This window comes from Podarcis pityusensis, assembly GCF_964106645.2.
Source record: "Podarcis pityusensis genome assembly, chromosome: 3".
Classification (NCBI taxonomy): Eukaryota; Metazoa; Chordata; class Lepidosauria; order Squamata; family Lacertidae; genus Podarcis; species Podarcis pityusensis.
Window position 1 is genome coordinate 46,893,832 of NC_138026.1, and position 22,651 is coordinate 46,916,482.

At 47.8% G+C, this 22,651-nt stretch overlaps 1 protein-coding gene across 1 annotated transcript; it reads left to right on the plus strand.

The window, feature by feature from the left end:
- Nucleotides 1-4,590: 4,590 nt before the first annotated feature.
- PRDM13 (PR/SET domain 13) lies at nt 4,591-20,756 on the plus strand (the record flags this gene model as incomplete). Its single annotated transcript, XM_080999967.1, has 4 exons — nt 4,591-4,844; nt 8,042-8,173; nt 8,279-8,399; nt 19,048-20,756. Exons 1-4 carry the CDS (start codon nt 4,701-4,703, stop codon nt 20,754-20,756), a joined length of 2,106 nt encoding a protein of 701 aa, XP_080856093.1. The 5' UTR covers nt 4,591-4,700.
- Between the last annotated feature and the right edge of the window lie 1,895 nt (nt 20,757-22,651).

The window sequence follows — 22,651 nt, forward strand, 5'->3', positions numbered from 1 at the left end:
CGGGGCATCAAGGAATCTTGTAGCTGCACCTTCCAACACATCACGCAATGTTATTCTGACATAATTTTTAGCGCCCAGTTCCTGAAATGCCTTTAGGTTTTCCAGCCCACTAAATGCAAGTCAAACAGGGGTGGATAACTTGTGCCTCGCCAGATGTTGTTGGACACCGACTCCTATGCCTTGGAAAGCATTAGGATTTACTTCATTCACTAGGGTCTACTTCAATGTAAATTTATTGGTGCCAGACCAATTTCCTCTTCTGGTCATTTGCTCCGACTTCATTGAGATTTCTAGGTAGCTGTTGGCGGAGCAACCTGATCCCGTGGGCGTTTCCTCAGAAGCAAGCCCAAATGAGCTCAATGGAGCTTGCTTCCAAGTGAGCACCGATAGGATTGTGGCTGTCGTGTGTGCCTTCAACCCCACATTTTAGAGCAGGGGTGGGGAACCTGTGGCCCTCCAGATGTTGGGTTCTGACATCCACTAGCCACAGCCTGCAGAGCCAACGACCAGGGGTGATGGGGCATTGTAGTCCAGCAATATCTGAAGGGCTACAGATAGCCAACCGGGACTACAACTTCCATACACCCCCGACCGTTGACCATGCTGTCTGGGGATGATGAGGGTTGGAATCCATTGGTAGCGTTAGTTACCCTTGGTGTAGAGGCACAGCATCCATAGGAAAATCCCTGGGGATCTTTTACTGGGGTTCTCACCACATTGCATGAAAGGAAGTATTCTTGAAATTCAGATATAAACCTAAGCAGAACTCATCTCTTCCTTATAAGGCCCCCGAAGTTGCACCTCTATACCATTTGGCTAGGAGTAAGCTCCATTAAACTTAATGGGGCTTACTTCTGAGTCAGGGTATAGGATTGTGTTGTAAATTACTTACACTTCACAAAGCCTCTGTGAGTTTCTACAAGGAAACCTTTCTTGATTTTTACCTTGGGCAAACTACCATGCGTTTCTGTTATGTAAATGCTTAGGAAATATTTTTGATGTAAATATAGGACAAACGAGTGGATTTGCATGAAAGTCAGCTTCAGCTTCCGAGTGCTAGGCGGAGATGAATGAAAGCTACGGAGCTGAATAGAACCTGCACAAATGAAGTGTCACGTTAATGTTTTCATTAACTGCAGAGAGTTAGAGCCAGGCTTAGGCAGCAGTTCGGAGCACACTTCCTAGCAAGGAGTAGGACTCGTCGAACTCAGTGTAACTGACTTCTAGGTAAACATGCAGAGGATCGCGCTGTTAAAGTTGTCCGATCCATAAAGAGTTTCAGGAAGCAGTAGCACATGAGCTGATTTAAATTCTGGTCGGGTGACATTCTGCTGAAATCAATAGATAGTTGAAGGTTATCCATATTTACACGGAAGTATATTCCACTGAATTCATTTGGCTTACTCCCAAGTAAGCGTGCACAGGATTACCGTCCGACAACCCAGGCGGTAGGCCGAAATGAGTTCGACTGAGCTGAATAAATTCGACTTACTCCCGAATAAATAGGTTTAGGGCTGTAGACTTAATTGTGTGCAAGGCCATCAGAGTACGATCCAGTCATGTTTTAGGTCCCAATGATTTCGAGGGGGTGGATGAGGAGAGGGGCATAAATAAATGCATGTTTTTAATGCTGTAATGGAAACCAATGTGCTGTAAAAGTGCTGTGTCTCTTCCTTTGCATTTAAAGGGAATAATGCCCTGATCAAAATGCTACTTGAAAGTAAGTTCCATTCATTTCATTTGGACCTACCATCCAGTGAATGTGTAACCACCAGCCTGCAAGGCGTCATTGCTTTATCAAATGTGTTGTACTTAGGCTGTATTGAACTTGACTCCAAATAGGGAAAGTGACAGAGGATCTGCTTTTCGTCTAGAAGGTCCCAGGTTCAGCCCCTAGCATCTCAAGGTAGGGCTAGGAGAGCAGTAGAAAATACCACGACTGTTCCAAGACATGTTGGCACCTGAGACGAACTACAAAATGACACTTTCCATCCCCGCCAGGGAAGGAGAGAGTGAAGAACCTACATCAGGGACAAGGGGAGGCGGGACTTAAGATCTAAATAGGGATCTGCTGCCCCTGTGGATCCTGCCACCCGAAGTGGTCTCCTCACCTTGCCTCATGGGTGGGCCGGCCCTGGAAAATACAGAACTAGATGGGCTAATGATCTGAATCAATTCGTATGCTCCGGCTTCATCATCTGACTGTGGATTTGGTACAGTCTATCCAAGGCCTCGGATGTAGATCTCTGGGTCTGTTTGTCGTGGTGCTTAAAGCAACGTGCATCTCGCTACAAACTGTGCGAGTGGGCTAGGTGACAGTCTGCAAATTCACCGCTTGTGTGGGAAAAGAAAACTCTTTGGAATCTATTCCCATTACTAAAGAAGCGTGGAAGGAGCTAGTAAGTAGCAAATTAATGATCCAGTCTGTAACCCTATAAGAATACTTAACTGGGCAAACAATGGACCCCACTTCTTTAGAAGCATGTGTAGGGTTGCCTTCCAAGGCTACAACATTATGCTCATAGATATGGGGAGTAAGGCCCCATTGGATTTAATGGGACTGCATCGAAGTAAATTTGCACAGAAACAGACCACACACCTTCCGTTCCCGTTATGAAAACTTTAAGGGAAGGCAGTAAACTCTGGCCCCTCCAGCCTAAACACTCGAGGAAGTGCGTTCCATTTATTTCGGTGGGTTAAGACTTTGCTGGAACTTTGCAATCATCTCACCGCTCTGGGTTTTAAGTTCTCGGCTTTTGTCATTTTCTTGAATCGATTCTTGTTACTGGAGGACCAATTCCTGGTTAGTTATGAAGTCTCATGATTCTTGCTCACACTTACACATTTTGTTAATGTCAGTGGGTCTCTGCATAGCTTGAGCAAAAGATTCTCTTTCCCCCCCAATGCAGAAACAGGTGAAATAGTACGATGACCACGTGCATTCTGCCACCCTGTTTGTGATGGCCTCATTCTGACTCAAAAGCTATCGCCTCTCATTTCAACATGACTTTCCTCTAAGAAACTAAATCTAGCAAGCCAGCACCCCCTCCCCCATAGTAGCCCTGCGACTCAATCCTCCGCTGAGGTAATCCCCTTTATTTAGTGGGCCCCAGCTAGTGTGTGCATAGGATTGCAGCTGTAGCCGTATTTATATCAAATCCAATCTCAATGATGTTCAAAGTATCTCCTTGCAGATAAGTATTTTACGAGTTTTGGCTTATTTCTTCCGTCCATCCTCTCTGCCTTTCCTCTGGGATGTTTTATCTTCACCCAGTGAATAAATATGGACACGAACAAGTACGTATTCGGATTATTTCGTCACCACTCCTCATCATTCCCCCTCTCTTCTGGATTTCTTAAATAAATTCTTGTCCGTCTTTGGAAATCCCATAGAGCACATGGGTTGCATTTTGTTCTAGGCCTGTTGGAATGTGAGTGCTACTTTTCTATTGAAAGTAAAAAAAAAAAAAAAGAAAGAACCGGACCACAACAATCTTTGTAGCTTAGCGACCTATATCGGGGTCGGAGAATGGATCCAGGGATTGAAAAACGGATCCGTTCCGCGAGACTCCTGCATGAACTTCCCCTGTGTATTGTTTTGTGCGCTCGTGCGCCTTTTTCGCCCAATACAAGGCGCTTCCTTCGATAAGCCAAATAAAACTATTTCTAGAGAACTTCCAAACGCGAAGCTTGCTGCTTTCAACTCAGGGCGAGGATTTCTCTGTTTTACGCAGTTAAAAGCAGCAGAAAAATGAGAGTTGAGGAACCAAGCCGTTGTTGCAAAGGGATTTCTGGGCTCCAACCAACCCACTGAATTGGTAATATGGCAGCGTCCCCGTCCCCCCTCTTTTTTAAAGTGTAGGTATTTTCTGGTGTTTTCCCATCAAGTACCTGCCCAATTTCTGTATGGCACACGCCAGGAATCAATAGAAGTTAACAAGTCCTCCAAACATCCCCCCCCTAATCTCTTTGTTTAATCGCCTTTACAATCCAGCCCAAGGAAAGAGAATTAAAAATCTTTGAAGTCTCCTGGCTGACAAAAGGCTCAGCCAAGTAGACTTAAAACACTCCCTTCTTTTCCAAAACTGGTTTGTCGGGGAACAATCGAAGGAAGTAAAATTTATGGAGAAATTATACAGTGGATTTGTCACTTAAAATATCGTAACTGTCTCGGGGACAATCCCCCATGCTGAGGATTAATGGTCCCTCCAGACCTTTGATTCACCAGCGCCTTTTCTTTGCCCTTGACAAATTGGATTTTTAGGAATGGGAAGGTCGCCGGGGCCATTGTTGGCTGCCCCATTCAAAAAAGCCCTTGATTATGCGTTGGGGTGGGTGGGGAGAGAGAGAGAGAGGTTGGTGGATGGGGCGGGTGGGGGGTGGGTTAGGGAAAATCTCCATGTGACCCTCTCGGGTGGGACTCGGCAGCTGCTGCAAGAGCCACACTCTCTCATCGCCCCAACCCGGCGCCCTGGAGCACCGGCGGGCCGAGGGGAGAGCCCTCGTGTGGCAATTGAAAAGGCGGCGCGCACCGTCGGCCGCGTCACTTTGCGGGCGGAGATAACGCCGGTGCGGCTCAGCCCTCCTCGCTGCCTGCCTCTGCCTCTCTCCCTCTTTCTGTCTCCCTCTCTCCCTTCTGTCACTCGAAGAGAGTCCTGGGCGCCTTTCCCGATCGTCGCGTCTGTAACCCGGAGGCAGCGATGCAAAGTAGCCGGGGTCCGCCGGCGCTCAGCGTTACCGCGGAGAGCTGCATCCCGGCTGGCCTGCGCCTGGGTCCGGTGTCCGGCACCTTCAAACTGGGCAAGTACTTGTCCGATCGCAGGGAGCCGGGACCCAAGAAAAAGGTATTGCTCCCGCACCTTGGCGGAAAGCACTGTGGAGGGAGGGTGGGGGAAAGAGGGGAAGTGTCCGATGGGCTGGCGCGCATCCTTGCGAGGGAATGTTTCCGCGGCAAAGTTATTTCTCTGTCCTCCTCCTCCGTTCATAAACGGGTTTGGGTGTCCACACGAAGCATCTCTGCTCTTCGGATCTTCACGAAGCCAAGAGGCTGCAGGGATGGGCAACCGCCTCTCTTTCAGACCTCTTCCAGGCCTTTCGGGGGAGATCTCTGACTTTAGATGACTTATTTGCGGGGATGGGGGGGACTGTGTTGAACCCTGCTGGATTGGACGTAGATGGGGAGGGGGAAGCTGGAAAAACGAGACAGCGGCGGGTCAACAGACTTACTGGTTCCCCCTCACTCCGAATTCTAGGAAGTCAAATCCGGGTAAATCAAGGTAAATAGTTTGCTCCGGCTGATCCTCCACCCTGATACCAGAGTGGTGGATACGAAATCGGATATATATTCACAACACGAAATAAAATAATAATGAATGAATTAACTGGTAGCTCGACCCCTGTTGCCTGCGATGCCAGTTTCTTTTATTGAATGTACTATGTTTACCTTCTGTTTCAAGGTTCTTTTTTAACCTTAAAGTGGAAGAGGCAAAATAACAGTTAAGTGAAACGAAATCTAAAGGTTCCTAACGCCACCAGGTGAGATTTGCCTCTCATGCAGGATAAAACAACCGCAGAAAAACCTCGCCCGAAACAAAAGCGGCCTGCAGTTGAGATTTCAAGAAGGGTGGCTGGATGGTGGAAGTTTGTGGGAGCGAAATCCACAGTCTTGCGGCTCCTTAAAGACTTGCGGATTTATTGTGGCTTAAGCTTTCCTGGACTAGAGTCCGTCTCATCACCTGCTTGAAGGTGACAGATGCACACACGCGCACAAGAGCGCGTCGATGTTTGTTTGTTTAGGGAATGCTGGGGCCTTAAGGCCATGAAGTGCAAGGGCGGCAATTGTAAGCTTTCCCCGCAGGCATCTGTGCAGAACCCAAATGAATGCAAAGATAAGAGATGAAAACAGTCCTCCCACAGACCCCATGTCTGGAATGATCCAATTTATGAAGCACCCTTTTAACGCCGAAATTCTCGCGGGCTCGCCACAGTCACCGGCATTGTTGTTTTGTTTTGCTTTTAAAGAGGATTTCAGTCCATAAGAAACATTGACCAAGTAAAAGAGGATCGGAGCAATCGAGCTGATTTCCCAGCTGGCTCCAAATGTTGATCACTGCTTTGGAGTGCTTTACAGAGAAGTCTCCAAAAGGAACCCCAAATAAGAAAGATTTGTTTGTGTGTATGGATTGCAGCCTTCGAGCATCCCCTCGGATGAGCTTAGCAGAAGGCAACGTTGTCTCTTTTCTTCCCCAAAGCGCAGAGGTTTGTCGTACGTTCCGCTCGGATTCTGAATGCTCTTTAATTGTTTTTAAACGCTCTGCCAGGCCCTTCAAATTTATTTCTCATCTGGCTCCGTTGGTTGCTCCCTTTAGGCTGCCTTTGTTACAGTGACTTTTATTGCCTGGTCATTCAAAGAGGTAGCCCCTCATTTGCTCGCTCTCTGTGTATGACCAAGCAGATTATGAAGGATGAGGCAAGACTCTGAGGCTCAACAGAGTCGCTCCTGTCCTCTTCCTCTTTTGCTCTCATCCTCTTTTTTATTATTTCTGATTAGATTATTCGTTAATTAATTGCCCTACAGGGGCTGGGAGCCTTGAAACTAGGTGTAGCCATTTCCCCCTCGAAGTAGGAAATTTAATGGTTCTTAAATATGTTCCCCTTCGTCTTTTCAGGCTGCAGCCCTATAGGTCAGGGAAAGTGACAAGAAGCGGAAGAGAGTTTGAAGAAGGCTCTTTTCCCAACTAAGAGGGATTGTTTAAAGAGTTTATATAGGGCGTATGGGGATCACTGACCTCAGGGCAATTTACGCACTTATCTCACTTGTCTCACTTCGGAATGACATGGCATCGAGTGGAGGTGTCCCTTTATTGGTAGCTGCAATTAAGGTAAAGGTAAAGGACCCCTGGACGGTTAGCGGTTATGGGATGCGGCGCTCACCTCGCTTTTCAGGCTAAGGGAGCCGGCATTTGTCCACAGACAGCTTTCCGGGTCATGTGGCCAGCATGACTAAATCACTACTGGCGCAACGGAACACCGTGACGGAAGCCAGAGCGCACGTAAACGCCATTTACCTTCCCGCTGCAGCGGTACCTATTTATCTACTTGCACTGTTGTGCTTTTGAACTGCTAGATTGGCAGATACTGGGACAGAGCAACAGGAGCTCACGGATTCGAACCGCAGACCTTCAGATCAGCAAGCCCAAGAGGCTCAGAGGTTTAGACCACAGCGCCACCCGCTCCCTTGGTAGCTGCAATTACGGAATATGGCAGTGAAGCCTACACACGTCGATTCAAACCCGAAGGACAACCTGGTCCACAGCTCTGGCTAAGTCTAACAATCGACTGCTATCTAAGTTAATTGGCACATTGATCCTAAAGACTATATATATATGTAGCAGTCACATCGACCGAAACTCCCCAACTTCGACCCACCTGGATTTAAGAGGATTTAAATCTCCCCCAAGACAATAAAGCCGTGAGCCTAAACATACTTACTTAGAAGGACTTTTCAAATGAAATAAAGGAGAACCAAATGAAAGAGTGGAGTTACGGCTGCAATCCTATGAACGTCTACTTGGGAGTAAGAGCCCTTGAACGCAGTGAGGATTTGCTACCGAGTAAGCATGCACGTTCCAATTCCACAGAACCAGTCGCTTATAAAATAAGGTGTCCATCCTCAAACCGTTTGCTAGGAGACCTTTGCCTCGTTCCGGATTAGTGCAGCAATGGCTGCATTTGGTTAGCCCTCTAACTCGTCTCCTGGCTGCTGCCTCCGACTAGGATCGAGCTGCGCACTGGTTCACCTCTCTCTCTATTGATTGTGGGATCCGCTTCTCATGGAAACGATCAAACACAGAGAGAAATTAGACAAATAAGTTATTTTAATAGGTTATGGTGTGTGTGTGGGGGGACAGGGATGTAACATTAGCGGTCTTTTTGTCTGTGGAGCTGCTCAGTACCAGCGAATGTTGTTCTGGCTAAATAAAGCAAGGACCTTGAACTGACTGGCGGTATAAATGACAGCCTCTGCTGTCCTATGTTCCAGGTGCGGATGCTGAGAGGGGAACTGGTGGACGAAGCCGGGGGCTCTGCTGTGGAGTGGATAGGGTTAATCCGGGCTGCCAGGCACTCGCAAGAACAGACCTTGGAAGCTATTGCAGATCTACCGGGCGGACAGGTACCTACAGCCTCCCTAACTCAGCTCTATGAGCCTTTCGGTCTCAGGGCTGGATAGATTGGCTTTGCAGTCTGGTCCCTTGACAGGCTCTATCTGTTCTCCTAGATTTTCTACCGGGCGCTGCGAGACGTCCAGCCGGGAGAGGAGCTGACCGTGTGGTATTCCAGCTCGTTGGCTCAGTGGTTTGACATCCCCACCACGGCTACTCCGACGCACGACGAGAAAGGTACGTACAGCACCTTGGCCAGCGACTTGCGCAAGGAGGAAGAGCCTCCCTACAGCGCTGCTCAACTAACTACGCGTTACAGTGAGAGTTTTGCTGTAAGCCCCGCTGAGTTCAATGGGATTTACCCACCAGTAAGTTTGGGATTTCAACCCCCAGATTCTTCTATTTGAACTTAAAGCGAGACGGAAGATATCAGCTGAGCCGCAGACCATCGAGTACTTGATACAGTTTAGGCGGAATGAACTTGAAAGTAAGCTCTGTTAAAGTCAACACTGGCTAATAAATTTGTGTGCGGGTGTCATTCAGTAGGTCGGTCTTATACCTTCTTCTAAACTCTAAAAACCAAACTAGGGGGCAATTAATAAACTTGTCACAAACTTGGAAGTAAATCCCAGTGTAAACAGTGGTGGTTGTTTTTAAAAAGATCAAGCGAGCTGTTCGTTTGTGGTGCTGGATCTATATGAGACATGTTTGCAAATACATGCTGCTCAGCTAGATCCTGTGCATGCTCACTCGGAGAGAAGCCTCAATGAAGTTAATGGGGCTTACTCTCAAGTAAGTAAGATTGAGGGCTGATGTGCAAGAAGAACCCCAGTCATGCCAAGTACTTGGTGAAAGAAGTGGGGAAGGCTTAAATACGGCTGAACCAGGATTGTGGACCTGATTGCAATAAAAAGGCAGTATTGGACCACAGCTTAGAGCTAAGATAAAAGTAGCTTAAGTAGGTCAAACAAAAATATTTACTCCAGATACCGTCTTCCCAATGCGGTTGACCTTTCATTGGAATAGTTCTTGAGCTACGAATTTAGACCGTGCTAGAAGGGAGTTTGGACCCTGTTCCTGCTCAGCCTTTTCTTGCATGTGCACCGATTCCCTCTGCACCTTACCCAGTGGGCGCCCTGCCACACCGACATTCTTCTCCTTACAATACGACAGTTTTGGATTTTGCCCCCGCCAGTGCTAAAAGAGGCTCGCTGGTTCTAAAGGCCTAGGATGGCTTTCCTTCTGCTTTTGTGCTTTGCCTTGCATCTGCCTTGCATCTCCCTCTCCGGCTTTTCTCGTAACCTCCGGATCCCGTGCTTATTCGAAGTGACGGTATAGTCCATTTAAAGCGGGAAAGTATGCGCGCTGACATACGTGAGGACACCTCCAGCGCTGTTCCGAAATCTTGGGAATTCTTGAAGGGACTACAAAAGAAACAAATGCCACTAGATCTTCTCAGAGTTCTAAGTGCTAGAGGAGAACTCGGCCCGCCAGATTTCTTTCCCCAACCCGCCCAATCATAGTTAGGGAGCTATAGTTTATACAGTGGTACCTCGGGTTACATACGCTTCAGGTTACATACGCTTCAGGTAACAGACTCCGCTAACCCTTCTTCAGGATGAGAACAGAAATCGCGCTCCGGCGGCGCAGCGGCAGCAGGAGGCCCCATTAGCTAAAGTGGTGCTTCAGGTTAAGAACAGTTTCAGGTTAAGAACGGACCTCCGGAACGAATTAAGTACTTAACCCGAGGTACCACTGTATTTTGAAATGGATTTTTGTTCCATCTACTTTTTTTTTTTTTTTTTTTTAAAAGAATAGTATTTTCAGTCAATCCATTCGTTCTCCTTTTCAGTCTGGTAATGAGCGGCCACAGCTTCTTGTCCAAGTTAACGCTTTGTGTACTCTTGCTATATATATCCGGTGGCGGGAAGGACTTTGGTTTAAGACTCGTTGATTCTGAGGCAGGGAAGTGCATGGAGCTACTAGGCCTCTCGGATTCAGTGACTTGTGGATCCGTAATGCCGATGGGCCTTTATCTGTAGATTAGTGAGCTTTAGGAGATAATATGTTAAAACAAAGAGGAAACTTAATCCTGTTAAAATACAGAGGCTGTACGGATTCAGCAGCATTTCTTGGTGATGGAACCTACCACGAGATTCTGGCTGCAGTCCTGATCACGCTTTTGTCTTTTCAGCAGCGTCCCAGGAACGCGATGGGACGTGTTTAGAATTGCACAGCGAATTAATGAAACTCGAGTGTTAGCTGTTAAGTCATCAAATAGCCATTCCGAAAGGTTTCAGCTAGAACTGGTGTCCATTGATTCCGGTGGAGGTTATTTCCACCACAGAGTGCAAGTTCTACACCACTGAAACAGCTCGGTGCAATCCAAGGCAGTATAACTGGGATCAAACCCAAGAGGTTTAGCAGAATAAATGGGTGAAGGAGAAGAGCTTCTTAAAATCCAATTTCCAGTTACAGTGGTACCTCGGGTTAAATACTTAATTCGTTCCGGAGGTCCGTTCTTAACCTGAAACTGTTCTTAACCTGAAGCACCACTTTAGCTAATGGGGCCTCCTGCTGCTGCTGCGCCACCGGAGCATGATTTCTGTTCTTATCCTGAAGCAAAGTTCTTAACCTGAAGCACTATTTCTGGGTGAGCAGAGTCTGTAACCTGAAGCGTATGTAACCCGAGGTACCACTGTATATGGATTGGCCCACATAGTTCTAACAGACTTTAACTTGCACTCAGGCCCAACCCATGCATGCTTAATCAGAAGTAAACCCCACTGTGTTTAAAAGGATTGTGGACTTTGCAAGTTTGGGTTTGCAGAATACTTAGATGAATAATTTTGTAGATACTGCACATGCTTGGGAGGAAGCCCTTTGAACTCAGAGCAGCTGCTTCTGAGTTGCAGTGTATAGGATTGGGCTGCATGGTGAGAGGGAATGAAACTTGTCATTCCAAGGACCCTTCTTCAAAAGTGCAAGTAATATAAATGTAAAAGGCAGCTACAGAGGACCGTTTAACATAACCATGTATGTTACTGCTTTCTGCACCTATGTGTGGTATAATCCTCCTTACTACATGAGAAGGGTGAAAGAAAGTCAATTGTTTTAAATCCAAGTACCTCAGGGAACGTGAATTTAGGAGCAAGCCAAAAACACTAGAGGAAGAAATAGGACCCCACCCTACTCCAAGACAGGAATTACTGAAACAGAAAAAAATAATTTCAATGCAGGAGAACTATCCTAATGCAAGAAAACTCCTCAAAAAAGGTTATCAATGAATAATTGATCTGATTGCCCATTTCACATATGTATAAGAGGCTGGGTACTCTTAATCACAACTTTATATCCCAGACAAATGGTAAGATCTACTGGTCTCAATGGGAAATTTATAAATCCCATGCAAAAGATCACAGATGATGCACAGAAAGGAGAACTTTTGCCTCACAGGCATTTAGTATCAATAGCTAGGATGAGGATTATAGTTGCAATGATTCGTCGCTTCCTACAAAAAGTCTCAAAGTGGTCTACAATTATAAAAGCATGCATAATGCATTAAAATACATCAGAAAGATAAAAGAATATTAATTGACTAAAAGTGTCCATCCTGCAATAACATAAGAAGGCCAAATCTTACCCCAACCTGCTACAAGATGAACACCAGTACTGGCTAGGCTGTCGTTGGCCTTTGGCTTATTAAACAATCTAGTATGGCCTTTTAAACCATGGGGGTGTTAATGTTTTTGTTTGTTGTTATGGTATGTATTTGTGTGTTTTTATATTGTAAACCACCCTGTGACCCTTGGATTAAGGGCAGTATAGAAAATTAAATAAATAAATAAAACCATATGACCCCAGTTAAGAGCTAGGTGCCTGGCTGAACATGCACATATTTGCCTGGAACCTAAAACTTGATAATGATGGCACCAGAGAGTATTCCACAATCAGGGGGCCACCACTGAAAAGACTGTGAAGCTGCCTTATCAGACTATTTTTCCATCTAGACCCCTGGGTATAGGGCGGTATATAAATTCTATTATTATTATTATTATTATTATTATTATTATTATTATTATTAATTGGTCAGTATTCTCTACCCCCAAAGAGAAAATAATTAAACAAACCAGCTATGGTGGGCTGCAAACCTAAACACACAGGAGGAAGTAAGCCCAATTGAACATCCTAGCTTAGGACTTACTTCTGAATAAACAGGCACAAGTTTGCACTCCATAGGAAGCTGCCTCATAATGAGTCAGACCATTGGTCCATCTGGTTTGGACTGGCTTCACTGTCTACATTGACTAGCAGCTACTATTCAGGGGTTCAGACTGAGGTTTCTACCTGCCCTATTGGCTATGATGTTGATTGAATTTGGAACCTTCTGCATGCAAAATGGATGCTCTGCCATTGAGCAATAGCCTTTCTCTTTCCTCTGATTTCTTGTACTGTACAGTACTGGACATCATTTTGAGACATTATGGTCCCATATCTTTATGATATGGTCATGTACTCTGACCATACTGCAACAACTTTTTAAAATACTTTTGTTAACTTATCACCTTGGAACATATATTAGCAGATACATTATCTAATAAGGTGTAAAGAGAATCAACTGGTCACATTTTGGCACTTTGTGTTCTGTTTTCCATGGCTTGAAATCAATAGGAGGCAAATTCACCGGCACATAATTTAGGGGTTCCAGTAGCACCTAAAGCTGTTTTAGAGTGAGTCCAATGATTGGTCTGCCTAGCACAATATTGTTTCCTCTCCTTGGCAAGTGTCTTCCCTAGCCCTGCTACCTGAGATCCTTTATCTCAGGCGTGGGAGGAGGGGGCATATTGGCCCTCCAGATGTTGTTGAACTCCACTTCTCTCAACCCTATTCTGTAGTCCAACAAAGTTTGGAGATGCATGGGCTCTCACTATTCCTTCTTTAACTGGGAAAATCCGGGATTTAAGATGGGATTTGCTGTACGTGAAGGTGTTACTTTGACGCCCACTTTCCCAAAACTGTACACCTCTCGGAAGCATGTCTTTTCAATATAAAAACAACGATCATGAAGGGGACGAAGCCGTCTTTCCCATCTCCCTTCCCCGTCTCTGTGTTTAGAGTCCATAATAAATAAGAAAGTCCGTCGGATATTGGCCAGGTCTAAAATTAGCATCCCGTTACTGCTGTGGCCTGTGACCCTAACTAAATACGCTTAATCCCAAGTAAGTGTTATAGATTTCAAGTGACACAAACTTATTAAGGATTAGAAAACTTCTGCTAGTCAGCATTTTCTTTCCCAACACTGCATTTTAGCAATTTCTAAGCTTCTGGCAATTACTAAACCCTTCATACGAAATTATAATACATAAGGACTAACGCAATAGGAAGCAACTTGAACCACGACTTTTTGCGGGGAAGGATTTAGATATTAAAAGCCGATTCAGCGAGCCTCTAGTCAGAGATTCTTTCTTCCTGGATAATCTAAAATGTGTAGGGAACTGAAGTCTCCGCGAAATCAACACGATTTGCTTCTGGAGAGTCGCGAACTGCGCGAGACATTCAATAGGCGAACTTTTTTCCACCATCATCCCATATCGCCTGCGTGCGTCTGCTGAATTCTTTTTGCAGTTGCTACAGGCACAGGAGCCCCTCTTGAAAAACAAACAAACAAACAAACAAACAAACAAACAAACAAACAAACAAACAAAACCAGCCTTACTTAGTACTGCCGTGCCAAACCAATTCTTATGCTCAGCTTCTCCAGTTCCGCTAAAATTATTTTTAACTTTCTCGAGTAGACTTTCATTCAATCCTAAAACGGCAACACAAACCCTGAGACAAAAACAGTTGTCAAGCAAGTGGAACTGTAAAGAGGGTGGCACTTTTAGTTTCACAAAAGTGTTTGACTCGCTCCATTTAGTCATAGATTGAGTAAACGAGGCTCTTAGCAGCATAATGTGAATCGAGAATTGGGGGGGGGGGGAGGGAGAGGAGGACAGAAGCCAGCAGTCTGGGTTTAGGGATCGTTAGTGTTTGCAAACAAAGATAATTGGAGAGCGCAGCCTTTGACGAGCTCGCCAGCCGGAGAAAGCTACTCAGTTAAGCTTGTTAACAGCGCCATCCTAACCATGCACGTTTATGCTGAGATGTAGGTCCTATAATCCAATGTGTTTAGGACTGTAGATTTAAATTCGTAAAGTTTTATCGTGGCTTCCTATTCATTCTTTCCTTGCAACCGGGTTATCTGCCTTTCCAGTGTAAGGCCATAGGATGCTTGCAACTGCTTACACTCAGGCTGGGAGGGAGCTATCACTGAACAGAAAGACTTTAGTTTTCTCTGCAGTTAATGAACAGTTCCACGCTGGTTGATTCTTGAACTTTTAAAAGACCCTTTGGCTTGCTTATTCCAGCAGGATCGAGACCTAGCACCTGCTATGCCTTCTTGGGCATCCTTTCCTACACGCCAGTTTCGCGTTAACCAGCGACGGAATCCTATCGCTGGAATCCTACCGGCCAAGCACCACCACCGCCACTAAACACAGGAACCGTAGCCCATGGCCGTCTTTATTAAGCAGCCAGGGACATTCACAATTATTTCGCTGAGATGGCCAACTAATGCATAGATCACAAATCTTATTGACGTATAAACTTACAAGGTAACCCGGTGTGGTTGGACCCCAGGTGCCATTAGCCTCAGGATGCCCTACGGTCAGAGAGCATGGAAGCTTAGTTCTTTTGAACCCATAAAAAAGGGAGGGAAGGAAGGAAGGAAGGAAGGAAGGAGGGAAGGAAGGAAGGAAGGAAGGAAGGAAGGAAGGAAGGAAGGAAAGTACATTGGCATCTGATTGGCCACTGCAAGAACAGGATGCAGGATTAGGCGGGCTTTTGCCCTGGTCCAGCAGGACTGCTCCTATGTTATTGAGAGTAATATATCTGTATCTAGGTGTGGCGTTTATTATATGTCTGTATTTCAACTTTTAGAACCACATGTAGAAGAAAGATGATCGAATATAGATTCCACAAGCTATACATTATCTTTCATTCTTTGCCTCAGCCAGGCTCTTCACTATCTGTCTTTCCCTCTAAGTGATTTGCTTGTTCACTATTTCATATTCCGGCCCACCCCCCACTCCCCACAATCGAATTCCTGTGGGGCTTTTCTTTTTGCATTCGGAAATGCCACCTCTTTTACGAGTCTCTATAGCTTTGAAGCGCTGGTCGCTTAATTTAACCCTTGCTGGTGAATCCTCCGGTGCAAAACCTCCGTGTTCTGCTGCAATGGCCCCACCGTCTCCACAAAGTATCGAAAGAAGGGGACGTGCCTATCGCAGGAGCACGAAGTCGCCCCGTCGGTTTGTTCCGCCTTAGGAAACGCCAAGCGTTTAAGGATCGGGGGCACAAAGGGCACTGTATTCTGAAAGGACCGATTACGTATGGCCCATACATATAGGATATTGTCTCGCCTGGTAATGGGAGGCTCATGATCATTAGATTGGCCTTTGTTTCCTTGCGTCAGCTCCCTGACATACGGCACCTATTCTGCAAACGTCAACAGATGGGCCGCCGGACACAGGCGTTAAGGCAACAGCTGCGCGCTTTTCATTCCTCGTGGAGTCCAAAGGCAGCCCAGCCAGAGCGCATTTGTGGCCCTCTGCCTTTGCACTGCTTTTTACTCAACTCTCTACCTCCCTCCCCACTCCTCTCTCAGTACTCAACAGAGAAAGGCACTAGCAGTTTAGGATTCATATCCCACAGCCATACATCTTTTTTTTTAAAAAAAACTAATCTCAAACAACTCCTAGCTCGCTCGTTTTTTACAATCACATTCTGAGATTGATTCCAGCCACACACGCATGTACTATGTAAAAATAGAGGGAAGTGCCTTCGACTGAATCAGACCCGATTGGTCTTTCTAGGTCTACACAAATTGGCAGCGGCTCTCCAGGTTTTAGACAGGGAGTCTCTCCCAGCCCTACTTCGACATGCCGGAGCTCAAACCTTGGGACATTCCGCACGCAAGGCAGGTGCTGTAACCACTGAGCCATGCGCTTCTATCCCTCCTTCCTTATAGCTTACATTCATATATCACCTTTCTTTCCTCATCGAACCCAAGCAGTCTCCCTTCCAGCAATGTGCAGACCCATACCAGATCAGCTTCAACAAGGCGTTGGCCTCAGGTGCCCTCGGAGCGCATCTTTGACACTCCTTACCTGCTCTCTGTGCAAATGGCATAACGAGCCCTTTCTACGTTACCCTAAGTGTGGGCTCCAAAGGCGAGTAGGGGATAGTCACAGCCGTCCACGGCTTTAATGGTAAGCACGCTTACTGAAAAGTAAATCCTTGTGCATAAACACTCATGTAAGAAGGCTGTTAATCCGATAAATTACTTATAATGACTTTTCTAATGCTACTCACACACTCGTATTAAAGTCACAAGTCTATAGTAACTTGGACGCGAAAAGAGAAAAACAAGGGACTACAGACTGACTGACAGTGCAACACGCCTATTCAGAATTAAGTCTTGTTGAGTTTCGATAACTTCCTATAACTTTGGGATTGCCGCCTGAAGCAGGCGGATCCACATTTAAGTAATCGTCGGTTTTCCACGAAGGTAAAAGAATGAGAACTCCAAATCACAGTCTAGTTAAGACATGGAGTGTTTAAATATGAATGAAATGGGTTTAGTTCCGCTAACGTCTCCGCTGCTGAACTGGCTTAAATCCAAGTAAGTTGACTTTGCCAGACAATGAATCAGAATGTAGTTGTCAAATCATTCACCCTGGAAACTTCACGTTGTAGGTGGCAACAGAATTATCTGTAGTAAGTTAGCGCTGGGCTCCAAACTTAAGGTCAGTTCAAAGCCTGCAATTTTATGTTTGCAACTCTAATTCTCACACTTGCCCAAGTCCATTTGAACCCAGTAGGACTTACTTCCAAGTCCACATGCACAGTTTTCACTGCAGGGAAAGGCTCTCGTTATTTATCAACCTCACTCCCTCCTGACGCGTTCCGAAAAGCCATCCACTATGGCTTCCTGTTCTTGAGACTATGCCAGGGTGTTTGGTAGGTGTTAGCTCTGATTTGATGTTCCAACCCTGAGAGGTTCCGATTAGTGGCCATCTTGTAACCACATTCCTTCCTGAGAGTTGACATGGCCTAGTGTTGGGCTTTTGATTCACAAATCTTTTCAGTTATTTATTTAAGTGGAGTCCTCTCAGCTTCGCGGAGTTGTGAACATAAACAAGATATGGGATGCAACGGATTAATATCAATTATTAATAGTTACGCAGGGTTCCACTACAATATCAGAGGCGCAGTGCAGGTTGTGTACCCTGCATGCGGTCTTATGCCGAGTCAGACGTTGAAGTATTTTAAGTTCTTCTTTCTAGAACGTTAAATCAAGCTCGTCTAAGCTTCCAAGTTTAAGGTGCAAAGCATGGTACTCTGCTGATCTCACGGGAGCAAGGAAAGATAGAGTTGCCAAATGTCCCCTTTTCCCAGGACAGCCCTCTTTTTCATGAGTAGGTAAAATGAGAGCCGTCATAACGATCCATAGATAAAAGTAGAAATCGGCAATAGTGTCCCTTTTTTTGCTCTTCAAAACATGGCAACCCACATTATTAAATAACTAAACAATATATCCTCTCCTAGTGTCGAAATCCATTCTACAGACATTTGATCCATCTACCTTTATACTTATCTATGTGGACTTGCCTTGGCTGTCCAGGGCTTCAGACACGAGCATTTCCTTGGGATCCCATGGAATTGAACCTATAGGACCTTTTTGCACGTGAAGAGCGTGCTCTACCACTAAACCCTGAATCACCCCAGAATCTGGTTCTCTGTCTTGAATGTCAGCGCAGTAAAGCCAACTTCGCCGCTCCCACACATCTGAGAGCAAGTGCTTTGCACGCAGGAGGTTCCAGATTCGACCACCAGCATCTCCAAGACACCTTGGAGAGCTGCTGCTGTCAGTCAATGTAGACAGCACTGACGTAGACGGACCAACAGTCTGACCTGGCGTAAAGCAACTTCCCAAGTGCAGTAATGAAATGACTACCCAGGCACTACAGATCGCTATACCGACTTGGATAAATGATAATGGGCATCTATCCCAACATGGTTGGCTGGAATGCACTGGAGGAGACCTCAGCAAAGCCTGAGAGAGATGCTTGCTATGTGACTGTGGCATGATGTAGCCCGCTTTCATCTCCGCATGTTTGGGAAGAAGGGTGGGGAGTTGATATGTGCATGAATGGACTTGATATGCCCCAATGCTGGTCTTTGCTAGAAGTATATGGATGAACTTTGAAGAAAAAAAAGAAGAACTTGAGTGAATTTATGAAAGACAATTAACTACAGTGTTTAATTATGGGCAGAGTATTCTCCACATGGGTAGTTGGCAGTGCAGAACTGGCAAGTGGGTTGCCCAGGGCAAGATAAAGCGACGAACAAATTCAATAAATTATAATAATATTATAATAGCTGTGAAGTATGAATGCCACACTACTTCACATTAAAAAACAAACAAACCGAGAGATATTATATGTATTCCAATAAAATCTGAATCAAATTCCACCTTCAATTCAAGTTGCCTCCACGCTGACCTAGCCTTCAAATGGGGTGGTGGTGGTGGTTAACAGGTGACTGAACTACGGCTCCCATCATCACAAAGCATTGAGGGCTGACGGGAGTTGGACGTCTAGAAGGCCCGAGATTAGCAACCTCTGCTTCAAGCATTTCTCACTTTCAAAGTTGAACATATAATATTTCAGATCCAGGTTTCATATTCCTAGACACCTGGTTCCAAATCTGTGAGAAGAGCTTAGTCGGGGTTTCTACGTGTTTGCGTAGTTAACGTCTCCCTGCTTTGCTTTCCCTCTGCTAGGCGAAGAGCGCTACATCTGCTGGTACTGCTGGCGGACCTTCAAGTACCCCAACAGCCTCAAGGCGCACGTCCACTTCCACTGCGTGCTGAACAACGGCCGCAGCTTCCTGGGCTCTCCGGAACACGCCCGGCCTTCGGACCTGTTCAGCCTGTCGCTGAAGCCCGCGGCCGCGCCGGCGTCCTTAAGGACCCACTGCGCCGGCGGCTCCAGGGAGAGCATCAAGCGGGAATCCTCGGGCTCGCCGCCAGTGGCCAAGGCGGGCGGCGGCGGGCGCAAGGCGGCGGCCAAAGAGGAGCAGGAGAGGGCCTTGGACATGAGCGTCAGCTCGACGGGACGGGGTCCGGGGCAGTTCCTGGGCCTGCTGGGAAGCGGCGGCGGCAGCAACGGGCTGTCCTTCTACCCCGGGGCGAGGTCCGCCTTCAAGCCCGCCGGCCTGACCAAAGCGAACCAGGCGGACTCTTCTCCACCGGCCTCTTCTTTCCGGGAAGAGGGCAAGGCCAGCGGCTTCAGCAAGCTCTTGGGGAGCCTCAAGCCCGGCCGCTCCAGCGGCGAAGGCCCCCTGGGCGTGGGCAGCGGCCCCCACGGCCACGCGCAGCAGCAGCACCACGCGCCCCAGCCTCACCACCACCATCACCACCACCATGCCAAGTGCCACGCGGCTACCGCGCCGCCTCCCTCAGCGGCGGCGGCGGCGGCGGCAGGCTTGGCTTATTCAGGGGGCGCCCGAGGCTTCCCGCTGCTCTCGCACTTCGAGGAGACGTCCGCCTTCAAGCACGTCGAGAGGGGTCTCCACGCCAGCCTGTCGCCGCCCGCCTCCGCCCGCTACCCGCCACTCCCCAGCGGGCTCCACCTAGAGCGCTTCGCCGCCGCCCTGCCGCCCTTCGAGGGGCTCAAGCCCTTCTCCGCGTCGGCGGAGTGCAGCCTCCCGCCCTTCATGCCTTTCACCGTCTACAACGGCGAGCTGCTCTACAGCGCCCCTTACTACCCGCTCAAGCTGCACTTTGGCAACCTCCTCAAGTACCCGGAGTCCGTGTCCTATTTCAACGGGGCCGCGGCGGCTGCGGCGGCTGCGGCGGCAGCGGGCCTGAACCCGTCGGAGCTGGGCTCCCTGGCCAGCATCGACCGCGAGATCGCCATGCACACGCAGCAGCTGTCGGAGATCGCGGCGGCCGAAAAGAGCCGCGGGCGCTTGGAGAGCTTGCAGCCCTCCGCGTCGTCGGGCCCGGCAGGCGGCAAGCCCAAGACGGGCCACTTGTGCCTGTACTGCGGCAAGCTGTACTCGCGCAAGTACGGCCTGAAGATCCACATGCGGACTCACACCGGCTACAAGCCGCTCAAGTGCAAGGTGTGCTTGCGCCCCTTCGGGGACCCCAGCAACCTCAACAAGCACATCCGCCTGCACGCCGAGGGCAACACGCCCTACCGCTGCGAGTTCTGCGGCAAAGTGCTGGTCCGGCGCCGGGACCTGGAGAGGCACGTCAAGTCCCGGCACCCGGGCCAGAGCTTGCCCAAGGGCGGCGCCGGCGGCGCAGAGGACAGGAGCGGCGCCGACGCCCCCGGGTACGCGCGCCCGGAGCTGCAGGAGCCAAAGACTGACAACGAGAGCGACGTCGACGTCTGCTTCACGGACGATCAGAGCGACCAAGACACGGGCGGCAGCAGCAGCGGAGGCGGAGGCGGAGGCTGCCGGGCCAAGGAGCAGCAATAGGAAGCAGCCCGAGGGGGTGGCGGATAGGTAGGGGTGGGCTTGGGGAACGGCGCTGCCAAAGCTGCCGCCGCCGCCGCTGCTTTCCTCTCCACCGGCTCTGTTGATTCACTCGCCCCTTGACTAAGAAAACGACCCCCTTCTTCCCCTAGGAACAGGACAGTTTTGCTTCAACACAACAGCGGATCGTTTAAAGACATGCCCGCATAAGATTTCAAATCATTTCTGTCCTTTCCCTCGACCCCCTTCCAGCCCGCGGGGGCTGCTAAGCTGTACACCAGGGGTAGCCAACGTGGCGCCCTCCACATGTTTTTGGAGTACAGTTCCCAGCATCCTTCACCATTGGCCATGGCGCTGGGGCTGTTGGAATTGGCGGTAGAGCAGCATCTAGAGGGCGACACGTTGGCTAGCCCAGCTATACACGCAGTGTAACCGGTATGTTCAGAAGTGCAGTGTAATTCCTACCGAGCGCAGTGACACTGACTTGCCCAGTGCGCATGTGTAAGAACGGCCTCCACCAATGTGAATTCCTTCAGGTACCTCGACGGGAATTTATGTCAAACAATAATCTTCTGGTCTAGATGATGCAGGGAAACTGAGGAGTCTGTCAACTTGGGTAGGAAAGATACCTTGTCCTGGCTAAGTGGGAGATACAAAGAGCCATGCGCGGTCTTTGTTCACAGCAGAGGTAGTGTGTGGGAATGTTGGTCACACACAGGGGGAGGAGGCTCCAGAGCAGGTAAGTCAGGAAGTCCTCCCTGTCTAGAGCAACATTCCCCTGTGTGTCCACTCTAGGCAACAGGAAATGTGTTTGACTGCTTCAGTGATGATACATCCCACAGGTAGATCCAAGATGACCTCTCTCCAACAGGTCTCAAAGATAAGTGAGCAGGTGACAGGAAGTGAGGAGCGGCAACCTAAGATTATCAGTTTTAAGATCAAAGGAAAAGTCCGCGCAGAGATCAAAGGACAGAGGAACAGTTTAGGAATATCTGAGGTTCTCCACTCTAATCTGCCTTAACCCCATGCAAACCCCTCTCAGAGTGCTACAAGCAGCAGCTCTTCCAACACATACAATGACCTCAAGGCTCGCTCCGGTCATTGTAATTCAACCTGATCCTAACCGTGTCTACTCAGAAGTAAGCTCTCCTGATTTCAAAGGGACTTGCTTCTAAGGGAGGATGTGTAAGGCTGCAGTCTGAGTGGACATTGCTGTTGAACACTACCTCCGACGTAATCAATCTTCAGTGGAGGCAAATCAAGACATTGACTTGATCATGAAGACCACCGATATCATTGAAACCTTATGCTCTTCCTGCTCCAGGATGCGAGTGTTTGAACCAATTATAAGCATACTTAAATTATCCCAATGGTGAAATTTCATCCAGATTAAGATTATTTGGTATAATTCTCATTGAAATGAATAGTCTTCTGGGGAAGAAAGTCGCATGGGGAGATGGAAAGGAATTAGTGGACTCACTCTTAATGAGTTCAGGTCTTCAGTCTAAAGATTTTGGGCGAGGATTAAGTAAGGTGTAGCCCAGAATTAAGATGCGGTTCACCGATTCCCCTTCCTAGAAATATCCAAAAGGCACCGGGGACTCCACAGCAGCGGATCCGTTTTACTGTTGTACCTTTGTAGGGAGAAAACTGTGCCTTTTTGTGTGGAGTGGGGCAGAGAAGAACGAGGAAAGGGAGTTGGTGTTCTTGAGGGGGGGGGGAGTACTTTGTCTCATTTTAAAGAAAGTTTCGATGGTGGAGGGTTTGTTCCAGTTTTGGAGCCAGTGGAATATCAGCAGCATCTGTAAACATCGAAAACATCGCTAGCCACAGTCTCACCCGCTCAGTACTAAACACATTAACAGCCTGTCTACGGAGGCTGAAATCCTACACTCACT